Source organism: Mastigoproctus giganteus, chromosome 13, assembly GCF_048544385.1.
Source record: "Mastigoproctus giganteus isolate SK-2022 chromosome 13, ASM4854438v1, whole genome shotgun sequence".
Lineage (NCBI taxonomy): Eukaryota > Metazoa > Arthropoda > Arachnida > Uropygi > Thelyphonidae > Mastigoproctus > Mastigoproctus giganteus.
In genome coordinates, this window is record NC_143587.1 from 128,958,497 (window position 1) to 128,979,505 (window position 21,009).

Here is a 21,009-nt window from a genome sequence, read left to right on the forward strand (position 1 = left end):
TCCCTGCATCCAATTCTTTTGTGACTGCATCATAGTATCCAATCAAATTGGTCAGGCAAAACTTCCCCTTAACAAAACCATGCTGTATCTGAGCTATAACTGAAGTCTTGTCTAAATGATCCTGCAGTGCTTCTTTAACCAGTGCCTCCATTGATTTTCCTGGAACAGAAGTTAAGCTCACAGGTCTATAATTACTTTTGTCAGCCTTTGATCCTCCTTTGTGAATTGGGGTCACATTTGCACATTTCCAGTCTATGGGTACCTCCCCTGAGTCCAAGCAAGCTCTCATAATTATGGCTAAGGGTTTGCTTACTTCCTTTGCTGCCTCCTTTAATATAACTGGATAGATCCCATCCACCACAGGTGCCTTTCTTGTGTTTAACTTCAACAGTTTCTCCTCCACTTTACTCCCAGTTATTTCAAGATTCTGTAGCTTACTGCCAGAGTTGAATACACCTCTGGCATTCCCCTCGCTGAATAACTCCTCATGTGTGAATGTCGATGCAAAATATTCATTTAGTTTGTTAGCTACCTGAGCAGGATCATCAACAGTTGACCCATCAATATCAAGTGGACCAATCTGATTCATCCCCTTCCTTCTAGAGTTTACATAAGTAAAGAACTCTTTGCTGTTTTTCTTTGCATCCCTTGCCAAGGATTTCTCGTAATCTGCCTTCGCCTGCCTAACCTCCTTTGTAACTTGGTTGCATATCAACTTGTATCTATCATAGGCTTCTGTGTCATGTGTTAATTTGTAAGTATCCCATGCATTTTTCTTCTCTGCCATATGCCTCATTAGTTCATCTGACATCCATTTTGGCCTAAACCTTGAACAATATTTCTTAGTTGGTATGTAAAGCCTAGTAGCGTCCAAGATAAGTTCTTTGAATGCTTCCCATTTTGAATTTGCTGTTGGTAACATCATCAGTTGGTCCCACTGTATAGAATTTAAATACTGTCTCAGTCCATCGTAGTCGCCTTTACAGAAGCAATAACCCTTCCCTTTACCCCTAATGGTAGTTACCTCTTTGAGTAGATCCCACTTCAGCACACTGTGATCACTGCCACCTAGTGGTTCATTTATCTGCAGATTCTTAATGCATGAAGAATCACTGCTGATAATCAAATCAAGAGTATTACTCCCTCTAGTTGCCTCCCGAACATACTGATGTAGAAAACAATCATCCAATAAATCCACAAAAGCCCTGCTAGTGTGTGAGTAACCAGCCCCCAAATTCCAATCAATATCTGGGAAATTAAAATCTCCCATTATAAGACTCTCTGATTTACTGGCCCACTCTATTTCCCTGTACAGTTTCTTATTATACTCATCAGAGTCATTAGGCCAATAGCACACTCCTACTCTCAATTTTGATCTCCCAATGCTTATGTCACACCAGCACTGTCCAGCGATGTCGACTGGCTTCACTTCCTTGGTTTTTATGTGTTTCTTAACTAATAGCATAACCCCTCCCCCCTTCCTATCTTGTCTATCCTTTCTGTAGACGTTGTACTCCCCAAATTGCAGTTCTGCATCCCTTATATCTGTGTGACACCACGTCTCTGATATCCCAACAATATCTGCCTTTGATGTTTTGAGAAATACCTCAAATTCATCAAATTTATTTACTAAACTCCTAGCACTGGTGTACACGCAAGTATACCTGCACCTGTTTCTATTCTTAGCTACCCTAACACAACCCATGTGTTTACTTGTACCGCAATGGCTCCCAGCAGTCTCTGAAATACCATGCTTCTTGTTTTTCAGGCTTCTGCTCATTCTAATAGAAGCAGTGCAAGAATCTCTTTCACCTCTGCCAGTGGCTACTGTCAATCTATTGGTCTTTGTCTCCCCGCAAGCTAGCAGTTTTCCGACCCACCTAACACTGCCTCGATAGCATCAGCAAATATTCTTGCACCCTTTCTATTTAAGTGTATCCCATCCCTGTAGAAGCAATCTCTCCTGTTAACAAGTACAGTCCAGGCTGAAAAAAATTCTACCCCTTGAGCCTTGCACAATCTTTCCAGGGCCGAATTAATCGACAAGGCTCTCATCATATACTCCCTCCTATCGTGTCTGGGCAGAATTGCAGACACTTTCAAATTCAACCATAATTCTCGGCTTTTGTTCAACAGTGACCTGTACTTGTTAAGTAATTCTGCCGGTCTCCTACTCTTAATATTATTAGTGCCAACGTGTACAACTATATCACCTTTTGTGCCCTTAAAAGATGATATTCGCTCTACAACGTCATCAACCTTTGCCCCTGGCAGACATACCCTGGTCCTGTTCCACCTATCTTTTTTACAAAGCATGTTCCCCGTTTCCCTGACAATAGAGTCACCAACAACTACTAGTTCCTTCGGGACCAGCGCATTCTGCCTTGGGGGTTGTCTCTGTGTCACGTGATGCCCAAGTGCAAGCTCTGGCGTTGATGTGGGCAGCTGAGAGCTTGATGGGCCCCTCAATTTAGTTTCTTCGAGGGCATCCACCCTGTCCTTCAAGCTCTCATATAGGCCCACAAGAACGCTGAGTTGTTGCCTGATATCGATACACTCCTTGCATCGCGCAAACACAAAGACATCCCCCATGGCAGTATCATGTCCCGTACCCGATTGCTCTGCAAACATCAAGCAAACAGTGCATTTTATAAGGCTGTGAGTCAGAGGACAACTGCCCCCCTCAGTTCTGCTCTGAGCCACAGCACTTCCATTAGCTTGAGCCTTTTGCTTTGCTGCTCTGGTCTGAGTCATGATTCTATTAATTAATTAATTAATTATAATTAATTATGTTATGTTATTAATTATGTTAAATATAATTAATTATATTACGTTTGTAATCTAAGTCGTTATATGTATTTATTTAAAAGTACAATTTAACTGCTAACGAAGTTCAACTAACGCTATCTAGTACGGTATATAACTATCGTATCACAAAGGCGGGAAAGTTACAAACGGTAACTCTACGGACACTTAAGTATTAATTAACTTTCAAATCTCGCTGTCTCAATTCAGAATAAACTAACGATCCTTACTAGGTTTATAAGCTACTTACAGAAATAATTCGATGTAAAAAATATTCAATCAAGCGGCTAAATATGGCTAAAGAACTTCTCGTTCAGCGGAGTTGCAAACACATGGATACCCTTACCGATATTTTATGCAATTACAAGGCCGAATAAAGAATAAATATACCAAATTATTCAGAAAATCACAAAATAATGTTATACTACTAAATTTAAATCAAAAGTTTTAGAAAAACAATAATTTCAAATCAGAAAAATCCACTTAGCGGCTTTGAACACGACCGTCTCCTAGTAGCCTCGTCAGCAGAAAAAAAAAAAAAAAAAAAAGCACAGAAAACTTCATAGCTGACTGCACAATTACCCCAGGTCTTTTTCATTCTTTGGTATGTTTCTCTTGGGTTACTGCTACCCATAGGCAGTACTATGCATATGTCAATGTTAAACTTCACTTGCCACTTCTCGGCCCATCTGCCTAACTGTTTCAGATCCTGTTGCAGTAGCATACTGTCTTTACTGTCATTAACAATCCTGCCAACCTTTATATCATCTGCAAACTTGAACATTAAGCCTGGTATACTTTCATCGATATCATTGATAAATACATAAAACAACAATGGACCCAGCACAGAACCTTGGGGGACTCCACTAATAACATTAATCCATGAAGAGCAGTGTCCATTTATTACCACTCTCTGTCATCTCCCACTCAACTATCCCTTTATCCATTGTAGCAACTTGCCCTTAATGCTATACCGCTCCAATTTGTACAGTAGTCTTTCATGTGCAACAGTATCAAAAGCTTTCCAGAAATCCAAGTATATGATATCAAATTTATTTTTTGCATCCAGTTCCTTTGTGACCACATCATAGTATCCAATCAAACTGGTCAGACAAGACCTCCCCTTAACAAACCCATGCTGTGTCTGAACTATTACTGCAGTCTTGTCTAGGTGATCCTGTAACGCTTCTTTAGCCAGTAACTCCATTATTTTCCTGGGAACAGAAGTTAAATTAACAGGCCTATAATTATTTGTGTCACCCTTTGAACCCACTTTGTCAACTGGGGATATATTTGCACATCTCCAGTCCATGGGGACCTCTCCTGAATCTAAGGAATCTCTCATAATATGGCTAAGTGTTTTCTTACCCTTATCATGTACTGTTACATAACTAACTCTTCCCAAATCTCATTTAAAGGGTTATAAAATTTACATCAAATGATGACCCTGTACAAGCAACAGAAACCTGGTTTGAGAGATTTACAAATGCTGGAATATAGATGTAGAAAGTGATTGGAGTTGAAAGGCAAATATGTTGAATAAACTATCCATATAAATGGATTATCTTATTTCTTTCTATTATAGGCTGAGAGCTCACCAGCATCTCCTCATACACCATGCCAATTGATAGTTTGTATCTGTTTCTGTTATGAAAAGTTTTTTGGGGGGTGTAATGCATCCACAAAAATTTATGGTATGTAACTCTCTATATGTCATGGAAACACTTATTGATTGACTTATAGACACTTGCAGTTCCAAATTCATAAGGAAGCTCTATGGTCTTATGGCAAGATGATGCTACCAAGGTTTAGCAGATCCTGTAATTTATATTTACCCTGTTACTTCTTGCCTAGGCTCAGCATTGCCTCTGGCCACCCATTCCTTCAGCACATTACTAATTATCACACTGGAAATGTATAATTTGTGAGCAATACATAGACATTTTTCCCCATGACATCCAACTATCATTCTCCTCAAACTCTGTTAGCATTTACTGTGTGCTCTTCATTCACCATATACATTTGAAATAAATTCAGAGCTAACCATTGATTACCTTTATAAACCAAAATATAGTATAAGCTTTACTAACCATTAACATAGTGTACATAGTGTTTAGGGAGGGGTCAGGCACCACCAATGGTTCCCACATCTGTGCCAAATGTACATGTGAAGAAATACAGTTGCACTGTAAAAGCTAGAAAAGTGCCGTGTTGTATATGCAAAGTGCTGCCTTTTGGCTGCAAGGCCTCTGGTGGACTCCTACATTGCCCATACACCCGCTAGGAGGTAAGCCAGGCTGCCCATTATTCTCTGGCTGGGATTGAGGATTGTCAGATAATCGATTTTATTGATTAGCCAAATTGTATGTGTATGTCACAACAATGATTGAAGCACATCAGCCAACATGCATGCCTATGTAATCAACACCTTCTCATAGAAAGACTTAACTTTGTTAATCAGCATCAATGTAGAAGTAAGTACATCTTCCACTGTTGTCAAAATGAACCAGTCATATGAAACCTTATCCAATAGACAAGACTTCAGTTATAGCTCAGACACAGCATGGTTTTGTTAAGGGGAAGTCTTGCCTGACCAACTTGATTGGATACTATGATGCAGTCACAAAAGAACTGGATGCAGGGAATAACTTTGATATTATATACTTGGATCTTAGAAAGGCTTTTGATACTGTTGCACATGGAAGACTGCTACACAAATTGGAGCAGTGTGACATTGGAGGCAAATTGCTGCTATGGATAAAGGGGTGGTTGAGGGGGAGAAGACAGAGAGTGGTAATCAATGGACACTGCTCATCGTGGACTGATGTTATTAGTGGAGTCCCTCAGGGCTCAGTGTTGGGTCCATTATTGTTTTCTGTATTTATAAATGATATTGATGATGGTATATCGGGATTAATGTCCAAGTTTGCAGACGATACAAAGGTTGGCAGGGTTGTCAAGGACACTACTGACACTATGCTTCTGCAACAGGATCTGGAAAGGTTGAGCAGATGGGCTGAGAGGTGGCAAATGAAGTTTAACATTGACAAATGTAAAGTACTACACATGGGAAACAGCAACCCCAGAGCAACGTATCAACTCTATGGTACAACACTGACAGTGGTAGAGAATGAAAGGGACTTGGGGGTGGTTGTGCAGGCAGATATGAAGTTCTCTGAGCAGTGCAGACGGGCTGCAAGAGTAGCTCATGGAGTATTGTCAATGATATACAGGAATTTTTCCAGCAGGGATAAGGAGGTGATTATTCCATTGTATAAGGCGATGGTCAGGCCACACCTAGAGTACTGTATACAGGTCTGGAGGCCTCATTTCAAGAAGGATGTAGAGCTGCTGGAACGAGTACAGAGAAGGGCAACAAGATTAGTGAGTGGAACAAAGGGATGCTCTTACGAAGAAAGGCTTAAGTTTTGCAAATTACAGTGTCTGGAGACTAGGCACCAGCGAGGTGATCTGATAGAGGTGTATAAAGCCTTGAATGGTTTAAGCATGCTCAATGCTGATGGGATTCTTCCTCTAGCTCAGAATAATCACCTGAGAGGGCATCAATTTAAATTGAGGAAAGACAGATGTAGGATAGACGTGCGGAAATTTGCCTTTAGCCAGCGGGTGGTTGGTTGGTGGAACAGACTTCCATCCCTTGTGGTGGAGGTTGATAGCCTAAATAAGTTTAAGGCTCAGCTGGACAGGTATTTTGAACGAACAGAGGGGTGAAGTGGAAGTGGTTTTTTTTTTTTTTTTTTTTTTTTGGCTGATGCTGCATAAGCTTGCTTTCTTGCATCAAATGCCTCTACTAATGCTAATGCTAATGCTAATTCTGCTATCTTGAATTTTTGGAGAGTATAATGGGTTATAATAGACTTGCCTGAAAAACCAAAAATTCTTTTAAATGAGCCTCAATGTCATTATACTTGCTTGTCCCTTCTCCAATTATATAACTATTAGAAGTAGCAAATAATGCAGGCAAGCAAGCTTATAAGCATCAGGCAGGGGGGAAACACTTCCGACATCACTTGTCCATCCCCCTAATAATCTATCTAATTCTTCCTTAAATTTATTCAAACTACACACCAGGTAGAAGTTCATTCCAACAATCAACTACCCACTAGCTAAAGGCAAACTTCTGTACATATCTCCTGCAGTCATCCTTCCTTAATTAAAATTTGTCTACCCTTATGCGTGTGTTGTCTGAGCAAGAATAAGGATATCAACATTTAGCTTACTTAATCCATTCAGAGCATTAAACACCACAATCAGATCTATCAATCAGTAATATTAATTGCTTTATTATTTTCAAATTTTGCATAATTACAAGCATAAAAAGTTTATGCATTTGTCCACGTGCTTCTGCTGTAGTCATAAAGGATGGTGTAAATATTTGAGATAAAACTTTATGATATTCACTACAGTGGATGTCTGCTAAGATTAGGTGCACTCTATCAGGTGCATCTAGAAAAGCCAAAAGACAGAAGAAACACTGAATATAAATCCAAAATTTTTCACTATATTGTTTTTTGAAGAAAAAGCCAATTAGAATAACTTTTACCATATTTGCATCTTTCATAGTCAAACAACAAAGAGAAAATAAGTCTGGCTGTTCAATCTGATTGCCCATTAAACTTGAAAGAAATAGTAGTCACCAAAGCTGCTAGAATGTTAAGAAAAAATGTTACGTAACAAAATTTTGCATTGTCATGTATAACAGTAGAAACTCAGACTAAAATTTATTTGGAGTCAGAAGAGCTCTCAAATATCACCGTGGAAGTTCAGTGGATTCCTTACTGATGTCTGGCCCAATAAGCAGGCTTACAGAAGGTAATGGTCAGGAAAATCCTGGATCCCTGGCACTATGCCTTATTATGAAAATATTTTAAATGATTAAAATATGCCTCTATTTAAATAGAGGCATACGATGCAAGAAAGCAAGCTTATGCAGCATCAGCCAAAAAAAAAAAAACCTCCCATTTCACCATTCCATTCGTTCCAAATGCCAGTCCAGCTCAGCCTTAAATTTATTTAGGCTATTAGCTTCCACAACAAAACATGGAAGCCTGTTCCACCAATTAACTACTCGCTGGCTAAAGGCAAATTTCCGAACATCTATTCTACAACTATCTTTCCTCAATTTGAAACTGTGCCACCTCAGGTTCTTAGTCTGAGCAAGACGAAGAATCCCATCAGCATTCAGCTTGCTCAACCCATTCAAGGGCTTATACACCTCAATCAGATCACCTCGCAGGTGCCTACTCTCCAGGCATTGCAATTTGCAGAACTTAAGCCTTTCTTGATATGAGCACCCCCTTTGTTCCCCTCACCAATCTTGTTGCCCTTTTATTAACTATACTCCTTGTTCTAGCAACTCTACATCCTTCCAAAAATGAGGCCTCCAGACCTATACACAGTACTCTAGGTGTGACCTGACCATTGCCTTTTATAATGGGATAATCACCTCCCTGTTCCTGGTAGCAAAATTCCTATATATCATTGACAAGACACCATGACCTGGCCTGGCTGTCCATTTGCACTGCTCAGCGAACTTCATATTTGACTGCACAATTACCCTCAGATCTTTTTCACTTTCCACTTCCCTGAGTGTAGTAGCAATAACCGAAGAGAAATGTACCAACTGTGTGGTACATTTCTCTTTGGTTATTGCTACCCATATGCAGTACTTTGCATTTGTCAATGTTAAACTTCAGTTGGCACTTCTCAGCCCATTTTCCCAACTTATCTAGATCCAGTTGGAGTAGCATACTGTCTTTACTGTCATTAACAACCCTGGCCACCTTTGTATCATCTGCAAACTTGGACATTAAACCCGATGTACCTTCATCAATATCATTGATAAATATACAAAACAACAATGGGCCCAACACAGGAACCCTGGGGAACTCCACTAATAACATTTGTCCACGAAGAGCTGTGTCCATTGATTACCACTCTCTGTCTTCTCCCACTCAACCATCCATAGCAGTAATTTGCCTCCAATGCCACACTGCTCCAATTTGTTCAGCAGTCTTCCATGTGCAACATTATCAAAAGCCTTTCTAAGATCCAAATATATGATATCAAAGTTATTCCTTACATCCATTTCCTTTGTGACCACATTGTAGTATCCAATCAAATTGGTCAAACAAAATTTCCCCTTAACAAAACCATGCTGTCTTAACTATTACTGCAGTCTTGTCTAGATGATCCTGCAATGCTTCTTTAACCAGTGATTCTATTATTTTCCCCAGAACACAAATTAAACTAACAGATCTATAGTTACTTGTGTCACCTTTTGAACCCCCTTGTGAATTGGTGATACACACCTCCAGTCCATGGGGACCTCCCCTGAGTCCAAGGAAGCTATCATAATTATGGCTAATGGTTTGCTTACTTCCTTTGCTGCCTCCTTTAATATAACTGGATAGAATCTGTCCACCCCAGGTGCCTTCCTTATATTTAACTTCAACAATTTCTCTTCCACTTTGATTTCAGTTATTACAAAATCACTTAGCTCACTGTTAGCGTTTGATAAACTTCTGGCACTCTTCTCATTGAATAACTCCTCATGTGTGAATGTAGATGCAAAATACTCATTCAGTTTATCAGCTACCTGAGAATGATCATCAATAGCCAACCCATCTATGTTAAGTGGTCCAATCTGATTCATTCGTTTCCTTCCAGAGTTTACATGAGTAAAGAACTCTTTGCTGTTTTTCTTTGCATCCTTCGCCAAAGATTTCTTGTAATCTGCCTTTGCCTGCCTAACCGCCTTTGTGACTTGATTACAGACTAGTTTATACCTGCCATAGACTTCTGTGTTACCTGATACTTTATATGCATCTCATACATTTTTCTTCTCTGCCACAAGCCTCATTATTTCATCTGACATCCATTTAGGGCTAAACTTTGAACAGTATTTCTTAGTTGGAATGACAAGCCTAGTAACCACCAAAAGTAAGTCCCTGAAGGCTTCCCATTTAGAATTCAACGTTGGTAACATCATCAGTTGATCCCATTGTACAGAATTTAAAAACTGTCTGAGACATCTGTAGTCACCTTTATGAAAGCAAAAGTCCTTCCCTTTAACCTTGATGGTAGTTACATCTATAAGTAATTCCCATATCAGTACATTGTGATCACTGTCACCCAATGGTTCTTTTATCTGCAAATTCTTAATGCATGGATAATCACTGCTGATAATCAGATCAAGAGTTTTACTCCCTCTGGCTGCCTCTCAAACATGTTGCTGTAGAAACCAGTCATACAATAAGTCCACAAAAGTCTTGCTAGTGTGAGTGACCAACCCACATATTCCAGTCAATATCTGGAAAGTTAAAATCCCCCATGATAAGACATTCTGATTTACTGGCTCACTCTATTTCTCTGCACAATTGCTCATTATAATCATCAGATTCATTAGGCCTATAATGAATAGCCTATAACATATTCCTACACTCATTTTTCCTTTCCGAGTGCTTATTTCACACCAAATAGACTCGACACTGCATTTTTCACCAACATTAATTGGATGCACTTCCTTAGATTTTATGTGTTTCTTAACTAACAGCATAACCCCTCTTCCCTTCCTGTCCTGTCTATCCTCCCCATACATATTGACTCCCCAAATTCCAATTCTGCACTGCTTATTTCTGTGTGACACCACTTCTCTCATATCCCAACAATATCTGCCTTTAATGTCTTGACTAGCACTTCAAGCTCATCAAATTTATTAACTATACTCCTAGCATTGGTGTACATGCAAGTATACATGCACCTGTTCCTACTCTTGGTTACCCTAACACAGCCCATGTATTTACTTGTTCCACTATTACTCCCAACAGTCCTGGAAATCTCCATTACCTCGCTTTCCAGGCTGCTGCTCATTCTAATAGAAGCAGTGCAAGATTCCCTTTTGCCTCTGCCTGCAGCCAATGTTAACCTTTTATGATAATGATAACCTTATGTTAACGAGTATCATCAGCTAAGGCATCACTGGATTTCATATGGATGCTGTCCATCAAATCAACAGCTTTAAAGGACCTTTAAATTATTTTAGCTCAAACACTACTCTTCAGCCTCCATCCAGTATAATACACAGAATGATTTGTAGTGATTACAGCTCAAGAATAAAGCACTGCTGCTTCTTTACAAGTGTTTTCATTCCCACTGTATATCTGATACCACAGAGCAACTCTGCAATGAAAAAGGACAAGTTGGGTGCTCAACAAAAAACAGATGCTGCTTCTCACCACATGTGCCTGTGATGCTCCACACCTGCATTTCTCCACACCAGCATTTCAAGTGTGTGCCAGTAAGCTTCCTTTGAACCAGATGGTCATATTTTGTGAGCTTGGCTTCCATCTTCACAGGCTAAGACCTATTCAGGTTCTTGGTATTAAGCTGAAACCAGCTGCTGATATCAGAAAGGAAAAAGACAAAGTAATGGACTTGGGGGAGGGGCTTCTAGTAGCAGGGAACCTGTGACTACAAGGTGCAAGAACATTTGCTGATGCTATCAAGGCAGTGTTAAGTGGACCGGAAAACTGCTAACTTGGAGGGGCGAATACACAAACTAATAGATTAACAGTAGATGCAGGCAGGTGGTGAAAGTCATTCTTGCAATGCTCCTATTGGAATGAGCAGTAGTCTTGAAAGCAAGGTGCTGGGGATTTCAAGGACTGCTGGCAGTCATCATGAAAGAAGTACATGTATGGACTGTGTTATGGTAACAGTGTAAGAACAAGTGCATGAATATTTCCATGTACACCAATGCTAGGAGGATAGTAAATAAATTTGAAGTGCTGGTCAAGACATCAAATGCAGACATTGTTGGGATTTCAGAAACCTGGTGTCACTCAGATATACGGGATGCAGAATTTGAATATGGGGAGTACAAAGTATACAGAAAAGACAGATAGAATAGAATAGAAGGGGAAGGAGTATATTCTTAGTTAAAAGTGCATAAAATTTAAGGCAGTACATCCAGTTGACATGGATGGCCAATACAACGTTGAGTCATCTAGGTGCAACATAAGCACTGTGAAATCAAAAATCAGAGTAAAAAAAAGTAAAGTAAAGTGCAGCCATTATCAACCCACTGCAGGATGGAAGCCTCCTCAACAATTCATGCTGAGGGAAATGGACCATAATCTGCCACGCTGGTCCAGTGCGGGTTGGCAGATCGACCGTATTCAGCAGGCAGGGGCTTGAACCCCGGTCTACTCAAAGAGTGTGTGCTACTGGACTCCCGCTCCTGCCCACTCGGCTACTACAGAGAAATAGAGTGGGTCAGTATATCAGAATGTCTTATAATAGGAGAATTTAACTTTCCAGATTAACTTTTCAGAATATGCATATAAAAGAACCACTAGGTGTAAATGATCACAGCGTATTGATTTGGGATTGACTTAAAGATGTAACTACCACCAAGGGTAAAAGGAGGAATTTTTGCTTTTGTAAAAGTGGCTATAGTGATTTCAAACAATTTTTAAATTCTATACAGTGGGACCAACTGATGATGTTACCATCAGCAAATTCTTAATTGGAAGTATTCAAGGAATTAATCATAGCAACTACTAGGATTTTCATACCAACTAAGAATTACTCTTCAAGGTGAAGGCCTAAATGGATGTCAGATAACCTGATGAAACGTAGCAGAGAAGGAAAGTGCATGGGATGAATATAAATTATTGGGCTACACAGAAGCCTGTAGTTGACCTACTACTCTGTAATCAAGTAACAAAGAAAGTCAGGCAAGCAAAGGCAGATTGAGAGAAATCTTTGGCAAAGGATGCAAAGAAAATCTTCTTTAATTATGTAAACTCTAAAAGGAAGGGTCTGAATCAAATCAGTCCACTTGATATCGATGGCTTGACTGTTGATGATCCTGCTCAGGCTGCTGACAAACTAAATGAGTAATTTGCACTTATACTCACACATGAGGAATTCTGTAGGGAAGCTGATGCCAAAAGTTTATCAAACTCGAACAGGAAGCTAAATGATTTTGTAATAAGTGAGAGGAAAGCGGAAGAAAAATTGAAGTGAAATATAAGGAAGGTGCCTAAGGTGGATGGGATCTATCCAGTTTTATTAATGAACGAAACAAAGGAAGTAAGCAAACACTTAGCCATAATTATGAGAGCATCCTTGGATTCAGAAGAGTTCCTCGTGGACTGGAGATGTGTGACTGTATCCCCAATTCACAAAGGGGAATCAAAAGGTGATACAAGTAATTACAGATATGTTAGCCTACCATCTGTTCCAGGAAAAATAATGGAATCACTGATTAAAGAAGAAATGCAGGACCATCTGGACAAGCATGCAATTATAGTGCAATCACAGCATGGATCTGCTAAGGGGCAGTCTTGTCTTACAAATCTGATAGGTTACTATGATGCAGTGTCCAAGGAACTGGATACAAAAAATAAATTTGATATCATATACTTGGATTTGATATCAAATTTACAGCAAAATCATACAGCAAAGTGTTTGATACTATTGCACATAAAAGAATGCTGTACAAATTGGAGTAGTGTGGCATTGAGGGAAATTTTCTGCTATGGATAAAGGGAAGGTTAAATGGGAGAAGAAAGAGTGATAATCAATGGACATTGCTCTTTATGGACTAATATTATTAGTGGAGTACCCCAGGGTTCAGTGTTGGGCCCATTGTTTCTATATTTATGAATGATATCGATGAAGGTATATCAGGCTTAAAATCCAAGATTGCAGATGATACAAAGATTGACAAGGTGGTTAATGACAATAATGACAGTATGCTACTGCAACAGGATCTATAAAAGTTAGGCTAATGGGCTCAGACATGTGCAACTAAAGTTTAACATTGATAAATACAAAGTACTGCATATGGGTAGCAGTAATCCCAGAGTAACATATCAACCTGTGTGGTACACTCAGGGTAGTGGAAAATGAAAAAGACCTGGGGGGGGGGTAATTGTGCAGTCATATATGAGATATGAAGTTTTCTGAGTATTGCAATCAGGCTGCCAGGGCAGCTCATGGGAATTTTGCCAATGATATACAAGGTTTGCTAGCAGGGATAAGGAGGTGATTATGCCTTTCTATAAGGAAATGATCAGGCCACATCTTGAATACTGCATACAGTTTTGGAGCCTCATTTTAGGAAGGATGTGGAGCTGCTTTAATTTGCAGAACTGAAGCCTCTTTTACCAAGTTCTTCAGTTCTGCAAATTAAAGCGTCTTGTGAGATGCTTAAGGCTTTGAATGGATTAAGCAAGTTTAATGCTGATGGGATTCTCCATCTTACTTAGACTATACACATGAAAGTGCACAAAGTTAAATTGTGGAAGAACGGTTGCAGAATAGATATGCTGAAGTTTGCCTTTAGCCAACAGGTGGTTGATTGTTGGAATGATCTATCTGGATGATATGAATAGGTGAAATGGGAAATGTCTTTTTTTTTGGCTGATGCTGTAAAAGCTTGCTTTCTTGCAACATTTGTTACTGCTAATGGTAATTAGTAAAACAATGCCTAAACAACAGTCCAGCTAATCCAAGCAAGTATGTACATTCCCCTAACTACACAACAACTTTAGTTGTGTGGGTGTGTGTGTATATATATATATATATATATATATATACAGGTGAAATCCCACAAGTATATACCATTAAAATGAGGATTAAATGAACATGCCAAAGGAAGCTCTCATCAGATGTCCCTAAGAGAAAATGGTACCGCATTTTCAACATATTCAAAAATATTATAGTAGAGGATCTCTAGAATAGCATTAGCATAGGCACATGATGCAAGAAAGTAAGCTTATGCAGCTTCAGCCAAAAAAAAAAAAAGATCGCATTTCACCCCTCCAAGTGTTCCAAATACCTATCCAGCCCAGCCTTAAATTTATATAGGCTATCAACTTCCACAACAAAGGATGGACGTCTGTTCAACCAACCAACCACCCGCTGGTTAAAGGCACATCTATCCTACAACCGTCTTTCCTCAATTTGAATTTATGCCCTCTCAGGTGATTATTCTCAGCAAGAAGAAGAAGAATGCCATTAGCATTGAGCATGCTCAAACCATTCAAGACTTTATACACCTCAATCAGATCACCTCGCAGGTGCCTAGTCTCCAGACACTGTAATTTTCAAAACTTAAGTATTTCTTCATAAGACCAACATTTCGTTCCATTCACTAATCTTGTTGCCCTTCTCTGTACTCATTCCAGCAACTCTACATCCTTCTTAAAATGAGAGCTCCAGACCCGTATACAGTAATCAAGGTGTGGCTTGACCATCACCTTATACAAGGGAATAATCACCTCCTTATCCCTGCAAGAAAAATTCCTGTATATCATTGACAAGACACCATGAGCTACTCTTGCAGACCGTCTGCACTGCTCAGAAAACTTCATATCTGCCTGCACAATTACCCCCAGATCCTTTTCGTTCTCTGCCACTGTCAGTGTAGTACCACAGAGTTGATATGTTACCCTAGGATTACTGCTTCCCATATGTAGTACTTTACATTTGTCAATGTTAAACTTCATTTGCCACTTCTTAGCTCATCTACTCAACTTTTCTAGATCCTGTTGCAGCAGCGTACTGTCATTAGTGTCCTTAAGAACCCTGCCAACCTTCGTATCGTCTGCAAACTTGGACATTAAGCTTGATATACCATCATCAATATCATTTATAAATACAGAAAACAACAATGGACCCAACACTGAATCCCGAAGGACTCCACTAATAATGTTAGTCCATGATGAGCAGTTTTCATTGATTACCATTCTCTGTCTTCTCCCATTCAACCATCCCTTTATCCATAGCAGCAATTTGCCTCCAATGCCACACTGCTCCAATTTGTTCAGCAGTCTTCCATGTGCAACAGTACCAAAAGCCTTTCTAAGATCCAAATATATGATATCAAAGTAATTCCCTGCATCCAGTTCCTTTGTGACCATATTATAGTATCCAATCAAATTGGTATGGCAAGACTTTCCCTTAACAAAACCATGCTGTGTCCAAGCTATAACTGAAGTCTTGTCTAGATGATCCTGCAGTGCTTCTTTAACCAGTGACCCCATTAATTTTCTTGGAACAGAAGTTAAATTAACAGGTCTATAATTACTTGTGTTGCCCTTTGATCCTCCTTTGGGGTCATATTTGCACATCTCCAGTCCATGGGTACCTTCCCCTGATTCCAAAGAAGCTCTCAAAATTATGGCTGAGGGTTTGCTTACTTCCTTTGCTGCCTCCTTTAATATAACTGGATAGATCCCATACGCCCCATGTGCTTTTTTATGTTTATCTTCAACAATTTCTCCTCCACTTTCCTCTGAGTTATTACAAAATCATCTAGCTCACTGCCAGATTTTAATTCACCTCTGGCATTCCCCTCCCTGAATAACACCTCATGTGTGAATGCAAATAAAAAATACTCATTTAGTTTGTTAGCTACCTGAGCAGGATCATCAACAGTTGAACCATCGATATCAAGTGGACCAATCTGATTCATCCCCTTCCTTCTAGAGTTTGCATAAGTAAAGAACTCTTTTTCTGTTTTTCTTTGCATCCTTTGCCAAAGATTTCTCGTAATCTGCCTTCGCCTGCCTAACCTCCATTGTAACTTGGCTACAGATCAGCTTATATCTATCATAGGCTTCCATGTCACCCATTAATTTATATGTATCCCATGCATTTTTCTTCTCTGCCATATGTCCCATTACTTCATCTGACATCCATTTAGGCCTAAACCTTGAACAACATTTCTTAGTTGGTATGTAAAGCCCAGTAGATTCCAAGATAAGTTCCCATTTTGAATTTCTGTTGGTAACATCATCAGTTGGTCCCACTGTATAGAATTTAAATACTGTCTCAGACCATTGTAGTTGCCTTTATGAAAGCAAAAACCCTTCCCTTTACCCCTGATGGTAGTTACCTCTTTGAGTAAATCCCACTTCAGCACACTGTGATCATTGCCACCTAGTGGTTCCTTTATCCGCAGATTCTTAAGAACAGATCCCTCCATAGTATTTTGTGGTGACGGGCTCGAACCCCGGTCTAATCAAGAAGATTGTGTGCTATGCACTGCTGCTCCTTCCCACCTGGTTATGTAGGCGCCATTAAAAACCAATGTCCAACAGATCAAACACAAAGGTACTGCTGTAAAAAGAAAGAACAGAAACCTTTCAATTAATGTATTTCGGCATTCTCAACCTCTGCCCAAATCATTTAACTGCATATTATAATTCACAGCTTAATCAGCATGATATATCAACTCCCCTCTTCCAGCCACATGTTTGGAAAGGTCTAGGGTCATTTCCCATCTGCAACTGAAAGAATTCTTTAATTTGAGGCTGCAGTTAACCAATTTCAAGGAGAGGGAGCAGGGTTTTTCTGCACACACAACATCTAGATTGGCCTATGAACACACGCACACACTGTATACACAAAAGACATCCCATATTATGATCAGTCACCCCAATATGGGGGGGATGATTGCAAAAGGAAACAGTATTGCTTTCCTACCCATAGCTGCAGCTGTGAGGTAATCTTGTCATGTCACATCACAAATTACAAATTAAAAATCAAATTTCAAAAATCAAAATTAAAAATCAAATTACAAATTAAAGCAAATCTAAACCATAAAGTTGATTTTTTTACTTATTCCCTATAAGTTTAGCCTTTCACATTTATATGATCTCATTTGTTTAACAAGTCCAATCTCTCACTAACCAATGGGTTTGATACCATTTAACTCTAAATATTAGCATATTGTGAACCACATAGACTTTTAGTGCTGCTCCCATGAGATCAGCAAGAGCAGGATCTACTCCCTCTTGCTCTCAGGTATGACACATAATAATAACTCAGGAAATTTATAACTATCGAAATAAATTTTTGTAAATTAAATTTACAAATTAATTTAGTTCATTTGTAATTTAGTAAATTTAGTAATTTAATTTAGTTAATTTCTTCGATCCCCATTGTTTTTTACTTAATTACAGCTATTATGGTGTGAAGATAGGATTTGGCAATAGTCCAGAGATTAGTACAACTTCAGTACAAAGTGGTTTACTGCTAAAAGTGTAATAAATTAATTTGTAAAATAACTCAAAGATGTACAAGAGTTTTTCTGCCATGACTGTTTCCACTATCCAATTATTAAAAAATGCTGTAAGAAAACAAAAACAGATACACTAACCATTACGAATTGCTCCCAAGTTGACTAACCACCACTGTGGGATTCTTGGTAACAACACAAAGACACAGTCATTTTTTTTCAATCCACAAATATGTTGAAGGACATTAGCTGTTCTGTAAAATAAAAGTTATTAATTAATACATAAAAAGATATAAATAATACAAATTATTTTAATGTAAAAAAAAAAAGGTTATGCCATTAACATTCAGCTTACTCAATCCAATCAAGACTTCAAATGCCTCAATCAGATCTCCCTGCAAGTGTCTAGTCTCAGGGGTGCAATTTGCAGAACTGAAATCTTTCTAGGTAAGATCACCCTTTTGTTCCCTTCTCTGGACCTGTTCCAGCAGTTCTTCAACCTTCCTAAATTGAGGCTTTGAGACCTGTATACAGTACTCAAGATGCGACCAAACTATGGCCTTATACAAAGGGATAATCACCTCTTAATCCCTGCTAGCAAAGTTTCCGCATATCATTGACAAAACCGCATGAACTGTTCTGCCAGCATGTCTACACTGCTCAGAGAATTTTATGTCTGACTGCACAATTACCCCCAGGTCTTTTTCATTATCCACTGCCCTGAGTGTAATACTACACAGCTGATAAGTTACTTTGGGGTTACTGCTATTGGATTACCCATACGCAGTACCATGCATTTGTCCATGTTAGACTTCAATTGCCATTTCTCAGCCCATCAACCCCATTTTCCTAGATCTTGTTGCAGTGGCCCATCCCAATAACTGTCGTTAACCACCCTGCCAACCTCTGTATCATCTGCAAAATTAGACATTAAGCCTGATATACCTTCATCAATATCATTGATGAAGGTATATTTCAATGATTCATCAATATCATTGAAAACAACAATGGGCCCAGCACTGAAGCCTGGGGAACTCCACTAATATCAGTCCATGAAGAGCAGTACCCATTGATAACCACTCTCAGTTTTCTTCCACTTAAACATCCTTTTATTCATATCAGTAACTTGCCCTTAATGCCACATTACTCCAGTTTTTACAGCAGTCTTTTAGGTGCAACAGTATCAAAAGCCTTCTTGAAATCCAAGTATATGATGTAAAATTATTTTTTGTATCCAGTTTCTATCACACTAACTTATCAGATTGGTAAGATAAGACGAATAACAAATCAATGCTCTGATTGCGGCATAATTCCATGCTTGTCCAGATGGTCCTGCATTACTTCTTTAACCAGTGACTCCATTGCTTTCCCCGGAACAGAAGTTAAACTAACAGGTTTGTAATTATTCATGTCACCCTTAGATTCACCCCCTTGTGAATTGGGGATATGTTTGTATATTTCCGGTCCATAGAGAACTCCCCTCAAACCCAAAATGCTCTCAATTATGGCTAAGGGTATGCTTACCTCCTTTGCTTCCTCCATTAATATTATTATTATTAGCCATGTGGTGCAAGGAAGCCTGGGGCTTATGCTGCACGGGCCAAAAAAAAAATTTCCCTATTACCCTAAGAAAGAAAGAGAGAGAGAGAGTTTGTTTGTTTGTTCGGTTGGTTTTTAGGAGCATTAGCAACTAAGGCCATATTGCTCCGGGATATGCGGTGGACATTCCTTGACCTTTCCGCATCCTCCGTATTTGGTGGTGACGGGCTCGAACCCCGGTCTAATCAAGAAGCGTGTGCTGCGCACTGCTGCTCCTTCCCACCTGGCTACGGAGGCACCTTGAGAGAGAGAGAGAGAGAGAGAGAGAGAAAGGAATCACCAAGAAAGAGAAGAATGATGATATCCAGCTCAGGACCCTGGGTGTGCTAAGCCCATACTCACCAGATGTGAGCCTCTGGGGATATTGGATAGTTCCATCCACCACATGTATCTTTTTTATGTTTTTCCATCATCGGCAATTTTTCCTCCACTCTCCTTTCAGTTATCATAAAGTCAATTAGCTCCTCAATAGAGTTTGATAACCTTCTTGGCATCCACTTCACTAAAGAATTCCTAAAGTGTGAATGTAGATGCAAAATACCTATTCAGTTTGTCTGAAACCTGAGCAGGATCATCAAGAGTTAACCCATAGATATCAAGTGGATCAATGTGATTCAACCCCTTCCTTCTATTGTTAATATAAGCATAGAAGTCTTTGCTATATTTATTTGCATTCTTTGTCAGAAACTTCTTATAATCTACCTTCACTTGCCTAACCTCCTTTGTGACTTGATTACAGAATAGCTTATATCTACTGTAGGCTTCTGTGTTGTCTGATAATTTATATGCATTCTAAGCACTTTTCTTCTCTGCTACGTGTCTCAATAGATCATCTGATATCCATTTAGGTATAATCCTTGAACACTAGTTTTCTTTGTTGATATGAAAAGCTTATCCATTTTAATCCCTGTTAATCCTTTTTTCCAGAGCAGTAACTATGCCCTTAATGCCACATAGCTAAAGTTTTGACAGCAGTGTTTTATGTGCAAAAGTATCAAAAGCCTTCCTGAAATTTAGCATTAGTAAAGGCATTTGATGCAAGAAAGCAAGCTTATGCAGCATCAGCCAAAAAAAATAAATAAATAAACAAATAAAAAATAACCACTTCCACTTCACCCCTCGGTTCGTTCGAAATACCTGTTCAGCTGAGCCTTAAACTTATTCAGGCTATCAACCTCCATGACAAGGGACGGAAGTCTGTTCCACCAACAAACCACCCACTGGCTAAAGGCAAATTTCCTCACGTCTATCCACCATCTGTCTTTTCTCAATTTGAATTTATGCCCTCTCAGGTGATTATTCTAAGCAGGAGGAAGAATCCTATCAGCATTGAGCATGCTCAAACCATTCAAGGCTTTATACACCTCTATCAGATCACCCCGCTGGTGCCTAGTTTCCAGACACTATAATTTGCAAAACTTAAACCTTTCTCCGTAAGAGCACCCCATTGTTCCATTCACTAATCTTGTTGCCCTTCTCTGTACTCGTTCCAGCATCTCTACATCCTTCTTGAAATGAGGCCTCCAGACCTGTATACAGTACTCTAG

The 21,009-nt window shown here is 39.2% G+C and overlaps 1 protein-coding gene across 2 annotated transcripts in view; it reads right to left on the reverse strand.

Annotated features, from left to right (window-relative positions):
• LOC150076434 (acyl-coenzyme A synthetase ACSM3, mitochondrial-like) overlaps positions 1-21,009 on the reverse strand; it is a 336,253-nt gene that overhangs the window by 211,618 nt on the left and 103,626 nt on the right. For both annotated transcript variants that reach the window (XM_090387091.1, XM_090387090.1), the window contains exon 3: positions 18,005-18,117. In XM_090387091.1, coding sequence (XP_090243217.1) covers positions 18,005-18,117 — 113 coding nt within the window. The remainder of the gene's footprint in view (positions 1-18,004; positions 18,118-21,009) is intronic.